General features: G+C 38.8%; 1 protein-coding gene across 1 annotated transcript in view; it reads left to right on the forward strand.

Moving 5' to 3' along the window:
• Positions 1-13,238, forward strand: part of MYRFL (myelin regulatory factor like) — a 115,974-nt gene extending 102,736 nt beyond the window's left edge. Inside the window, exons 22-27 of the mRNA XM_021923357.2 lie at positions 6,613-6,675; positions 7,300-7,387; positions 9,907-9,981; positions 12,368-12,488; positions 12,766-12,840; positions 12,961-13,238. Of these exons, the coding sequence (XP_021779049.1) occupies positions 6,613-6,675; positions 7,300-7,387; positions 9,907-9,981; positions 12,368-12,488; positions 12,766-12,840; positions 12,961-13,047 (509 nt within the window). The 3' untranslated portion in view covers positions 13,048-13,238. The remainder of the gene's footprint in view (positions 1-6,612; positions 6,676-7,299; positions 7,388-9,906; positions 9,982-12,367; positions 12,489-12,765; positions 12,841-12,960) is intronic.
• Positions 13,239-13,650: the final 412 nt, after the last annotated feature.

Genomic DNA, 13,650 nt, shown 5'->3' on the forward strand with positions numbered 1-13,650 from the left:
TAGGTATGTAGCAGGCTGTACAGTCTAGGTTTGTAAAGTACACTTTGTGATGTTTGTACAACAATGAAATTGCCTAATGACGTATCTCACATATTCATGTAGTTAAGCAATGCATGACTGTATTGGGAGGAACAGCCCTTTTTAAAGCAGATCAAGACTTTTTGCTCTCTGTGACAATGCAGAATTTTCATGTTAAAAAAATTATAGGAACTCAATCAAGGGCTACAAGTGTAATCATGTCCATAAGATTATATATAATTCTTCCAAATGTATACTAATTTATTATTGTTTTTAGAAATGTTCCCCTAAAAACAATAGCCTAGAAACAAGATGAGCAGACACTCATCTTGTTTCTACAACAATGAAATTGCCTAATGACATATTTCACAGGATCATGTAGTTAAGCAATGCATCACTGTATTGGGAGGAACAACCATTATTAAACCAGATCGAGGCTTGTTGCTCTCTGTGACAATACGGATTTTCATGTTAAAAAAATTACAGAAACTTGATCAAGGGCTACAAGTGTAATCATGTCCACAAGATTATATACAATTCTTCCAAATGTATACTCATTTATTGTTGTTTTTAGAAATGTTCCCCTAAAAACAGTAGCCTAGAAACAAGATGAGTGTCTGCTCAACAAGATGAGTGTCTGCTCATCTTGTTTCTATAGCTATGTAAATCCTAAAGAAAGAAGTGACTCCTAAGGAAAGAAAATTTGCTCCATGGTGCCAGGCTGTGTCCACCCAGACAGAACTAACAGCTTCTTTGACTACAAATGAAATTTATGTTCTGCCTTACTAGGCTCTGTGATACACTGGGAAAGTTGTTGCCTCTTGCTTTTGTCAACTGGAGAAAAATGGAAAGGATTCAAATGTTTGATTCACTTTTGTCTTCAGAAAACCCAAAAACTTTTGGCGATTTAGTCACAGAATCTCAGAGAACAGCTACGCAAGTGGCACCTGACTTTTTGGCCCTGAGAATCCACTATAAGCATACTTTTACAATGATGTGATTGAGAAAATACATGAAGGGCAAATGTAACTATAAATTCAGTTAAGCTTTTAACTGAATTGTTTTTATTACTCCAACAGTGGCGTTTGAAAAATAGTACAAATCTACAGGAGAGATGTTGCTTTTCAAGTCTACAGATAGCACCACAGACCCCTTTATGCAATCACCCGAGGTTCCAAGGACCCCATGTCAGGAGAACTGCTGATTTATATCAAATTACCCATTTTGCAGCTGATGAAATGGAGGCACTGGACCTTGCTTAAGATTCCTCAGTTGAGTTTCTAGAAAAGTTGGAATTGAAATCTGGGTCCCCTGCTTCCCTGTCCTGGGTTCCTTCCCATTTGCCATCCTGCCTCCATTGATTTGGACATGGGATGTGCATGTACCTGAGATCAACTCTAGAAGGTACAGAAAGTATCCACTCTATGGCCCTTTCTGGCTCCTCCTGGTAAGTTTGCCTCTGTCCATTGCAATGTCCCTGATGTGGGATATTTTCGAGTCTGAGCAAAGCCTCTTCTCTTCTGCTGCTGGTTTACTCTTCCCCTCTGTTCAGGGTACTGTATAACAGCAGCCTTCTAAATACAAAAGAGGAGAAGTCTAGGAAACTATTCTTTTCAGCCAGATGTTTCTAAGGCATTAAAGACCAATTAAAAATTAAGGAATAAAAATAAAAAAGAAATTCAAGAGTAACAACAACAACAAAAAACTTAGGAAAGCTCTCAGTGGGATGCAGAGTAATATCTAACAGTTTACTAAACCCCTAAACACATTTATGAGCCTCCTCCTGAGGAGTAAGACTATAATAAAGTAAGCGAAGGGAAATCAGCATTTTTATGACATACTGAGCTCGTGTCATTATTCTTCTTTTGGGCCAAAGTTGATCTTATCTGTGTAAAGTGTCTTTTAGAAAGGTTATCTCTCCCACTCCGCCTCACTTAATAAAAAGTTTGGGTAAGACTAATCAGGAAGTGGAAAGTAAGTATTTTGGAATATTGAGCTTCTACTTTAAGGAACCATCTGAATGTGATGAATTAGATTTTAATCCATGGAACCAGTAAAGATTTAAGTAGACAAGAGAGTTAGATATTAAAAAGTAACGAGCCTGTGGAGAAAAGCATCTATGGAATTCTGGAGAATATATTAGAGTTGGTGAAGATTTTAAAAATATCTGGAATTCATGTTCACTTTGTTTTGGAGACCACGACTCTGAGAAAAGTGAATGGCCAGAAGAAAATGGTGCCCTGTGTTAAAGGACTCAGCCATTGACTAGTGGGGCTCATTGGCTTCTTCATAGCACATGAGTCTGGTTCAATGAAGGGAAGAGAAAGGTATCCAAGATGCTGTACTGGACTCAGCCGCCAATACAGTCTTACAAGTAGTGCAATATACACCTTCTACCATGACAGGAGTATGCTTTTGTTGGGCACCATCCTAAATCTTTACTCTCCAGAAGTTTCTAATTTAGTTTATTGGGAGAGCTCATCCACCAATTGTGAAATATATCTCCAACTTTATAATGAAAACCTCAGGGAATGTACTATATGAAGCTTATAATGAATATCACTGGAAGGCATTTGTAAAATGAGATCAACCTTAGAAGGTACTGACAGTATGCCTTTATAACTTCCTGTATGACTACTGGAAGATTTATGGTTTTCCTATAACCAGCCTTTCAGAGTCAAATAATCTTGTTTCAGAGAAGTGTCAAATGGAAGGTGTTTTACGGGAGATTTAAATTTTATTTCTTGCATTTGAAAAATCATTTTTATAATTCTGATCTGCAAGATTATCTTTCCTTATTCCCACCTATTTATTGCTGTTTTTTTTTTTTTTAAGAAAACGTTACCCCACCGGGTACTCAATTGTATCCATAGGGTTTTATGTCTCCAGGACCTGAAAACACAGTTCTGTGGAATAAGGCAAATCTGTAGTTCTATTGCCAAAATTTATAATGAGCTATTTTTCTGCAAATTCAGCAGGCAAGTAGGACAAAAGGTAGGAGAAGAAAACACACAGGATAGAAAAGTCCTGGTTTCCACTTCTCTTTATGCCTCATTTGCCTTGTAAATTTATAACCTTCTGTGGAAGCCGTCTTAAGCAAAATTTATAGTAGAAACGTATTTGGAAATTATTACTGGAATAGCTAGAATCCAAGAAATCTGGAGGTCTTTTTGGCAGCGTATGTGTTCACATGTAAAGGAAAATAAATATTCAGTTTTCTAGAAACTCCTCATGTATCAGGACCCATTTCTTCTTAATGGAAAGCACCATGTTGGGCTCAGACACTCACCCTGCCTTCCAGTTCTGTTTTGCTTCCTTTTGCTAATAGAGTAAAGGAGTCTAGCTTCCCATGTTCATTCTCAGCATCCCTCTGCACCGTTCCCCTGGGAAATTTGCCTGTGAATGTGTAAGAGGAAAGTTTTTTAGAGGTTAAATTGGCCTTCCCTCTTCTTTTCCTTCCTCTTTCCCTGGCTCTCTTCCTTCCATCCTTTCACCCATATTCATTGAGCACCGCTGTGAGCCCAGCATTACTCTATCTGGGATACAACAGTGAACAGGATGTAGTCTTCAAGGAGCCCACAGTTAGGTGAATGGTTAAGTAAACTAGTCCTTCCACCTAGTGAGAGGAGTTATAACCAGGATAGGGATGTTTAGGAGTGATTGTCCCCAAGTATTGTCTTTTGCTTTCTATCCTGAAATTGGATACTGAAACTTGAACATAGATCTAAATCTGCAAATTAAAAAAAAAAAAAGACTGCCAAAACTTCATAAAGTTATTTTGTTAGGCATACTTAGCAACCCACTAAATGATTGCTTTCACTATCTACTTTAAAAAGATACATTAAAAAAATAGCCTTAACAACATTCATCTGAATGGTTACCTTTTCAAAATTGCATTTAAAATGCCTTTTGGGTGATGACAGGAGCCTAGCCACTCCCTGGGCTCCCTCCCTACAAGCCTGCTCTGGCCCCACCCCGCAGCCTGATTCCTCCTTTCAGCTGGCTGCATCTCAGGCCTTACTTTAGACCAAGCTTGTCCAACCTGCGGCCCATGGCATGTGACCGAGGACGGCTTTGAATGCAGCTCAACATAAATTTGTAAACTTTCTTAAAACATTATGAGAATTTTTTTGTAATTTTTTAAAAGCCTTTCAGCTATCATTAGTGTTAGTGTATTTTATGTGTGGCCCAAGACAATTATTCTTCTTCCAATGTGGCCTAGGGAAGCCAGAAGATTGGACACCTCTGCCTTAGACTTTAAGCTCAATTTTTTTCCTGCATGGATCACATTTCACATATTCCCGGAATAGCAAAATTGTGGCCTCTGGAATCAGATGGTTTGAATGGGAAACTCCTCATTCCTGTCTACAAGCTGAGTCCTTAGTGCCTCACTTAGCTTATCTGTCAAGCAGGGATAACCTCCCTCTTGGACTTTTGTAAGGCATTCAGAACAATGCTCAGTGAAGAGTAGGCATCAATAAATAGTAGGTGTAATTATATCGCTATCCTTCAATGCAAAAATATATGTCCCACAGAATTTCCTCTAACATTTCATATTCAAGTTATTAAGCAATTGGGAAGGCATACTCAATTTTTTTTTATAAGTTTTGCTTATCTTTAGAGACCACAAACTCTATTTGTATGAAGAAGGTTAATGTTTCATTATTTTACTGTAGGGATAGTCTTGCTCCTATTTTTCTTCATTTTTACCCACTCTCTTGACTGCCCTTGAACCTATTCTCTATTTTAACAGGCTATATTAAGCAGCAGAGAGGTCACAGAAGTAGGCAGGGTTGAAAAACCAATAGGGACCAATATACATTTGATGCTAGGCCCTGGTGCTACCTGGACTCAACTCTAAAGGGATTATTCCATGAAACAGTCCATCTCCCATCTCCATGCTTTCTACTGGGATCTCCAGGAATAGTTCTTTCTCCTTACTAGTTTCCAGATGTTATATCTTTCATAGCCTTTGCTTTCACTCAGAAAAATAAATATGACTAATGAGTATGTCTCTACTCCTTTGCAACTTCATATGAGCTAGGCTTCAGTTGAGCAGAGAAGTTGACTTTAGGGCCTGTTATACTCACTCAAGAAGTAATATCAGGATCAAAAGAAGATCAACAGGAGGGCAGATGCTAGCTCAATAAAAGGGAAAACTGGTATTTAGCATTGCCCAGCAGAAGAATGGGCAGGGAGTCCCTTGTCACTGGAGGTGTTCAAACAGAGATTCCTTGGTTATTTATTTCTTTTTTTACATTAGTATGTGTAATCCTGAGATAGCAATATTAAGATGGATATAAAAGAATCCAGATAATCTAAAGATAATAATTTCAATTAACAATGTTCATTCATAAGCTAGATAGGAAATAAAACTATCATTAGCTTGTCATTAATCAAAGAAAGATGGTTTCCATAGATTGAGCAAGACATTATGCCAGGGGTTACAGAGGATTCAAAGAATGTTAGTAGACGTTCCCTATTCTGGAATTGTCAGGAAAGGGCAAAAATACTTGAAAAGTTAAGTAATAATACAGAGGTAATATGCCCCTTCAGTATGGTGACAGATATATCACTGGTTGATGATTGCATTGATGGTTCAGTAATAAATGCCATGGCATTGGAAAGGCAGAATCTGTGAGCTGCAGACCTAGTTAGGGATGGTTTCTTAGTCCACTTTGCCGTCATAACAGAATACCACTGACTGGGTGACTTAAACAACAGATATTTATTTTCTCACAGTTCTGGTGGCTGGAAGTCCAAGACCAAGGTGTCAGCAGGTCTGATTTCTTCTGAGACTTCTCTCCTTGGTCTGCAGATGACTATCACCTTGCTGTGTCTTCACGTGATCTTTCCTCTGTGCACACATAGCCCTAGGGTCTCCCTGTGTGTCCTAATCTTCTGCTTTTTTTTTTTTTTTTTTTTTGAGACAGAGTTTTACTCTTATTGTCCAGGCTGGAGTGCAATGGTGCGATCTTGGCTCACCACAACCTCCACCTCCCAGGTTCAAGTGATTCTCCTGCCTCAGCCTCCTGAGTAGCTGGGATTAGAGGCATGTGTCACAATGCCTGGCTAATTTTATATTTTTTAGTAGAGATGGGGTTTCTCCATGTTGGTTAGGCTGGTCTTGAACTCCTGATCTCAAGTGATCTGCCCGCCTTGGCCTCCCAGAGTGCTGGGATTACAGGTGTGAGCCACCAGGCCCGACTCCTAATCTTCTGCTCTTACACGGACACAGGTCAGATTGTATTAGAGCCCACCTTGACAGCCTATTTTAACTTAATCACTGCTTTAAAGACCCTATCAAAAAACAGTCACATTCTGAGGTACTGGGGGGATAAGGCTTCACCATATACATTTGAATTTGGTAGCTGGGAAGGGGGACCCAATTTAGTCCATAACAGATGACTTCTTGCAGAAGGGGGAGAATAAACTAGATCTGTAAGAAATAGGATAGAGATTAGATGGGTTGAAGGATGGGAGACAGAAAGGGTGGGGAGCACTCAACTCACAGAGATGAACTAGGTCACACATGGGGTTTCTTCTCTTCTCCTGAACAAGTCTTCAAGATTGACAGACTTGTTTTCTTTTCAGAAGACAAAAGCAAATCGTTCTTGGCAAGAAATGCTCTTAGCGGCCCTGACTGGAGGAGTGACTGTAAGTTGACATTTAAGTGACAGTATTCTTTGGCTTTGTGGAGCCAGGCAGACTAACAAGTTGTAAAAGCATTGCTGGAGTGAGGAGCAGGGACAAAGGCTGCAGCCTGCCTGCCACGTATATCCATGGGACTGTGTGTTGTAATTGATGCCACCCTAACCACTAATGAGGCATTAGAAATGGTCACTCACTGTCAGACAAGTTGTGGTTGATCTCCATGGATGTTCATAATTTGTTCAAACTTCCTGCCCTCTTCTTCTATTCTGACTATAGTTTGTTTTCTGTGTTCTGAAACAGATTGCATTTCATGTTGCACCCTCCATTTTCAATAAATTTTGATTTAGTAGGACTTCCATGGTCCAGAAATTCTCTTGAATGTTATAGGGGATGTTTATTGGAGCCTGAGTTTTTATTAGTTTTTCTAAAATGTACTATAACCCCCAAAAAGGCCTTCTCCCCTTTCTTTTCCTCCCCCCTTTTTTTTCCATTCGAATACAAATGGAATCTCTTTACCTGGGAAACTCTTACTTCCCATTGTGTAATTTGAGGACTGTGGCTGGAATACAATATTCTTTTCCCTTTCAGAAGAGTTTATTTTCTTTTGTCTATTTCTTCTCAATTCAGGGATTGATACAACGATCAGTTCTATTCAGATTATGGAAATCCAGCAAATAATAGATCATCAGTATTGCAGTCGAAGCCTCCAGTGCGGGTAGGTAAGCCTCCCCAGCATGCCCTGGTTGTTTCTGGAATTTACCCATGGCTCTGGGTTTTTAAGACTGCAGTGGAAGCTAAAGCTACATGATAAAATCAATGTGTGCTTACATTGCTCCTTAAGTGAAAACATCTTGATTACATGGTGGGAGAAAGAATCATAAAACGGTTGGTATTAACAAATGTCAATAAGCCACAGCCCCAGTTATTCCAGTCTTCTCGTTTAATGGATAAGTCCAAAGCAGAAAGCCTAGGGAGCAGTTCTGTTCCTGACTCTCTGAGGGCACATATTAAGGGCACAGAGCTGCCAGTTAATTTTATAGACAAGAAAGACATTGTTGCTGATGGCTCCAAGTTACAAGTGAGCTGACTTTGTATATTTTAATAACAAGGGATATCATTATTTTAATTGCTGAAAAAATATAACTTAGCTTTTCAGATAGGAGGGAAAAATCAGATATAGCAAAAGTTATCAGCAACATCCATCTCCTTATGGATTACAGGTATGCCTTATTACCTGTATCAAGGTAATGATACATCTAGAAGCAGATGGTGCAAGTTGCTTCAAAGAGTACAGTGTGCCAGTTGTAGGGATTAAGATTGGAGAGGGCTGGGCGTGATGGTTCACACCTATAATTTCAGCACTTTGGGAGACTGAGGCAGGAGGACTGCTTGAGCCCAGGAGTTCAAGGTCAAGACCAGCCTGGGCAACATGATGAGATCCTATCTCTACCAAAAAAAAAACAAAAAAATTAGCTGGGCATGATGGTACACACCTGTGGTCCCAGCTAATTGGGAAGCTAAGGTGGGAGGATCTCTTGAGCCCAGGAGGTCAAGGCTGCAGTGAGTGAGCTGTGTGTTTGCACCACTGTACTCCAGCCTGGATGACAGAGTGCAACCCGGACACACACACACACACACACACACACACACACACACACACGGAATGGGGGAGTTATTTTTCTTAGTTTGACAACTGTTTCTTAGGCACCTGCTAGATTAAAGGCAAGGCCTATAATTTGAACTAGTGTCATAAATCCTGTGGGTTTTCAGCCTCCTTTCTTTTCCAACCTGATGTAACTTGGGCTTTAAGTTGATGATGGCTGTGAGTTATAAAAGTAACATGTATGGTGCTTTATGATTTATTTATGACCTCTGTGTTCATGATCTCATTGAATTCTCACAAAATCCCTATGAGGTTGGTATAATTTATCCCTGTTTTGTAGTTAAATTTCAGTTATACTTAAAAAAGTTTGCCTAAGATCACCTGTAAGTGGCAGATACAGATATTAATTAATGTGGTAAGATGACATAGTGAAGAGTCAGATGATTCAAGTTCAAGTCCTAGAACTTTGACAAGATGTTTATTCTCCCCGAATACCCATTTCTCAGCTATAAGATGGGGATACTTTCAAAACTGAGTTGGGTTGCTGTGAAGCATGCAGGTAATGGGAGAGACATCTTAGGAAATGAATTCCGTTTATCTAAGCTTCCCCCAGTCAAACAAACTGCTCCTGATCCCAATGCAGATCTTTCTATTTTAAAAAATACGTCGATTCACTGAAATAACACTGTTCTCAATTTGGTGTGCAAGTTGCACTCTTGTTATTTTCAGCTGTATTGATGTATAATTGACAAGCAAAAATTGTTTACATTCAAGGTGTATAATGTTTCGTTTTGTTGTAATATACCTATCCAATGCAAAATGCAAGATCTTTCCATTTCCTTTACTTTTGCTTTTTACCTTTTTAGCAACTTAGTTTAGCATTACTTAAAAATAAAATGACTGACTCTTTTTCCCATCAATCTGATTTTAAGTTGTTTTTCCATATAATTCAAGGGATGGTCAGGTCATAAGGAGAACTTGTTTTAGAGACCATATGTCTTTTTGCTGGAGTTTTTCATTACAATACGAATCAAAGGAATTTCCCTTTTATCCAAGTATCTCTCTGAAAGGTGTGGGGGGATCTATGTATAAGCACTTGTCTTGCAATCTTCTCCATTACTAAATGGTAATTAGAATTAGAACAATTTTAGCAGATTCAGATTCTAAAAGTACCTGATATTTCCTCCCAGTGTTGCTCAAAAGGGAGTCATTTAGGATAGAAAAAATGTATTTATTATTTCTAGGGGCATTGTTAGTTTGAGCCTTTGCTTCGTTTGTCTTCAGAAATCTGTGTCTCTTTAAAGGGGACTAAAGTCATTTCCTGTGTGAAAAAGGCATTTCCTGGTCTGGGATTAGACTTTCCATCATTTTTGTTTCTGTGTGTTCTAAAAAACTGTAACTTTTTATGGTACATTTTATATTAAGACCTGAAAGAGATTACTCTGAAATTTGACAGGTATATCCTAAAAACAACAACAAAAAATGATGCTAAGTTGAACTCAATTTTCTATATTTATTATTAACTATATAATATTTCACTGTTTTTATAGTATATAATGAGTAGCAAAAAGCCCTTTGAAGACTTTCCTACATATTTTGATTTGTGGTTTTATTTTTTTTTCCATAATTAGATCTGGAAATTATAATTACAATATTCCTGTTAATAAACACACACCCACCAATGTCAAGTTCTCTCTGGAAATAAAGTAAGTGCATGGCTGTAAAAATAATTTCATTTTTATCATTAGTTGAATAGCAAGTCTGGATTTACTTCACAATTTGGTCAGTACATTAAGAGGCAGAAAGCTATCAGTTTGTGTTAACTGATGATGGTTTGAGAGGTGGGCCATTTGAGGGAAAGGTTTTCAAAATGAGGGCTGTGATCATCCGGGCTTTCTTCAGGCAATGGAAGGGCTCTAAACTCTATACCCATGCCTACAAAGTGGGAGTGATTTTGGTTTGATGCTCACAAGCTGTAGACTTCCCCTGACTCTCTCACTTGGAGAGAGAATTGGAATGGGAACAAGAGTAATAACATGCCCCCTATGGGAAGATACACAGCTCCCGGTAGCAATGTTAATGCAGATACCACTCCTATTTTCCAAAAGACAGAAAAAAAAAAAAAAAAGGAACCAGAGTTTGGAATTGGACAGACCAGGGTCCAAGGATTCTGTCACTTACTAATTCTGTGATCTTGTACAAGCCACTTATCTTCTTTGAGCTACTGTTTCTTTATCTGTAATGTAAGTATTACATTACACCATAGCACATAGAGCTGCTGTGAGAATTATTAATAATGGTGAAATTAGTAACTGCCATTTGCTGAGCACAGACTATATGCTACACTTTAATACTGGGTCATAAAATCCTCACAGCAACCCTCCCAGTTGTTTTTTTTTCCCCTAGTTTATATTTTTGAGATGGAGACACTTGGGTTTAGAGTTTCAGAACATGTAAAACACACACACACACACACACACACACACACACACACGTTCTGAAAATCACAGGTAGTAAGTGATGGAGCTGGGCTTCAAATTCAGTCCATCCTCTCAGCCATCACTGTCCTGTCCTGCCTCCCCAGTGAGATGAGACATGTAAGGACACTGCCCTTTCCTGACATACCATAAGCACACAGTAAATGGTAGCTTTTATTAGGACTACCTTTCCTCCTAAATCACAAAACTCTAACTTAACCTATTCTTATCAGATATTTTAAATGATTATGGCACTTAAAGACCTTCCACTAAAAAATTATGCAATGAGCTACTTTCCATGAAGATAAATGGTTTTTTGTGCCTCCTGATTTTAGTCTCTCCTTTCCATCCCCCTCCACATTTCCTTTCTTCTTCCCTTCCTTTTCTATCACTCTTTCCCTTCCCTCTGTCCTCCCCTCTCTCCCTCTGCTTGCCCAGCTCTGTTTTCCTCCTCCATCCTTCACCGCATGCCTTCTGCCTCTTCCTCCGTCTCACTCAGGCTTCATACTCTTTTTCTCATCCACTTTGCCTCTGTGAGGAACGAATGTCACTCAACCTAACTGCTTGCCTTGGAAAGGTTTCTTTTAAGCAGCTAATATTTTGTGACTCAGAACCTACCATATTTCAAGGCAGAGCAAAAGCTAAATGTACTATTGTTATAAACTGAAAATACTATTATCTAGCATTCCTTGAGTAACCAGAATAACATTTTCTTACTCATTTCTGGCTTTTAGTGGAAGGAAACAAGGTTATATGCTATATCTCCTGAAGTGGTAGATCACCTTCAGCGGCTAAATCAGGACTTTTAGTTTACAAACCATTTTTTATAAAATGGATGACTTAAAAATAACACATATACTTAACTGAGATTGTAGGTTGCCCTAACTCGTGCAAAAGGATTGTTCCCAAAGACAAATAGATCACATCCTCTTGATGATGATTAACGGGCCAACCTCCAGAGAAGAACCATATATTCTTGCAGACTTTCAACTCTGATAGCTTTAAAATCTAGTGATTTCTGATAGGACTCACTCCCAAACTCCTTCCTGTATTTATTTGCCTTTTTATTTTAAACAGTATCTGCCTAGACCCGGAATTTGCAAAATCAAAAATCCTGAAAGCTTCAGATAAATGCAAACTCAGTGCCAGTGGAAAGAGAAGGAATATATCCAAAAATTATAAAAAACACATATGCAGATAAGTTTTGGTGTAAGATTAGGTTTTAAAACCTATCATACACAGCCAGGCTAATGTCTATAATCCCAGCACTTTGGGAGGCTGAGGCAGTAGGGTTGCTTGAGCCCAGGTGTTTGAAACCAGCCTGGGCAACATAGCGAGACCTTGTCTCTGTGAAAAAATAAAATAAAAATAAAGAAAAAAAGACACCATCATATACTATTTCAGTAGCCATCTGAGATTGGGTTTCTTTTTGTAGTAATGAGATGTGAGCTGGCCTATTGGCATCAGTGAGCTTCGTGTAATACAATGCCTATTGTGAACTCTGAATGGATTTCCTAGTTATGTTCCCATTAGACCCTCTTCTTATCAAGGTGTATCCTAGCAGAAGCTGGTAACTGCTTTTTCATGTGCTCTTTCTTTTCTTTGTCTCTTGAAGCACAACAGAGCCATTGATAGTCTTCCAGTGCAAATTCACCCTTGGAAATATATGTTTCCATAGTAAAAGGGAAACCAAAGGGATGGAAAGCCACAGAGAAATCTCCCAGGAGATGACACAGGTAATGTTTTCTGCCTCCTCTGTTCCCCGCTGAGAGAGGGATACATTGAACCAATTGCCAGTGTTTTCCCTCCCTGGCCAACCCTAGTCACAGGGCTTGGCTCAGTCTCTTCCTTGTGTCCTTATGAATCTGCCGACTGTTCTAGCAACACCCATCAAAAGCTGTGATCCCGATACTTCTCCTACAGTCATTGAAGAAACGCTTTTTCAGCCTGTACTCTTTCCTACTGACTGTCAAATGCATGTATGAAATGGATCCTCTTTTATTAATTATTTAGGGATATCAGCACATTTGGAGCCTCCCTGTAGCCCTGTTTTCTGACAGCATGTTCCATTTCCGTGTAGCTGCACCGGTAAGCTTGCTTTTTCTTTTTCTTTTCAGTGTGAAAGAAATTGAGCAATAAAAAAAAAATCACTTTAACCACAGTTCATTTTTACATTAATCTTCCTCTTTTTTCCTCCTTTCCTGACAGGATTTAGCTGACTGTTCAACTGATCCTTATTTTGCTGGAATATTCTTCACCGATTACTTCTTTTACTTCTATCGACGCTGTGCCTAATTTGTTCAAGTTTGGGGACTTTACCAAAGGAAAATAGGAATACATTTAACAGAAATGGACATCGTCTTGCAACTTCTTTTTTCTTCTTTGTAAAACATTTACGTTTATTACTAAAGGACTTTTTCAGGCTTTAGCTTCCAACAGTTTTGAGACATTAATGAGGAGAATAAAATGTTTGCTGAAACTTGAAATAATGTGATGTTTGATTTTGCCATGACTATGAAGAAAACATTTCCTGGAGGAAGCAGTTCTGTTGAATTTAAAAATACTATTTTTGGTATTAAGGAAGTTGTGAGCTCAAAATAAGCAGGTCTAGCCTCTACTTTGTTTTAATGTATTTTAAAGCTTTTGGAAAAAACCAAAAGGGCCATGTCCACTTTGGCCCACTAAACATAGGCTCTTGAGAATGTGTGATATGGTATGTCGAGGAGTTGTGGGGGGTGGTATCTGATGCTGAGCTCGCATTTGGGCAAATTGTCCTCTGTGTGTGTGTGTGTGTGTGTGTTGTATAAACACATACACTAGGGTACAGAATGTAGTTTGTTAATAAAGTGGATTCAAGGGAAATAATTGCAACTCTGCTTTGCAATGCTTGATGGACAC

Source organism: Papio anubis, chromosome 9 (genome assembly GCF_008728515.1).
Source record: "Papio anubis isolate 15944 chromosome 9, Panubis1.0, whole genome shotgun sequence".
In the NCBI taxonomy this organism is placed as follows: domain Eukaryota; kingdom Metazoa; phylum Chordata; class Mammalia; order Primates; family Cercopithecidae; genus Papio; species Papio anubis.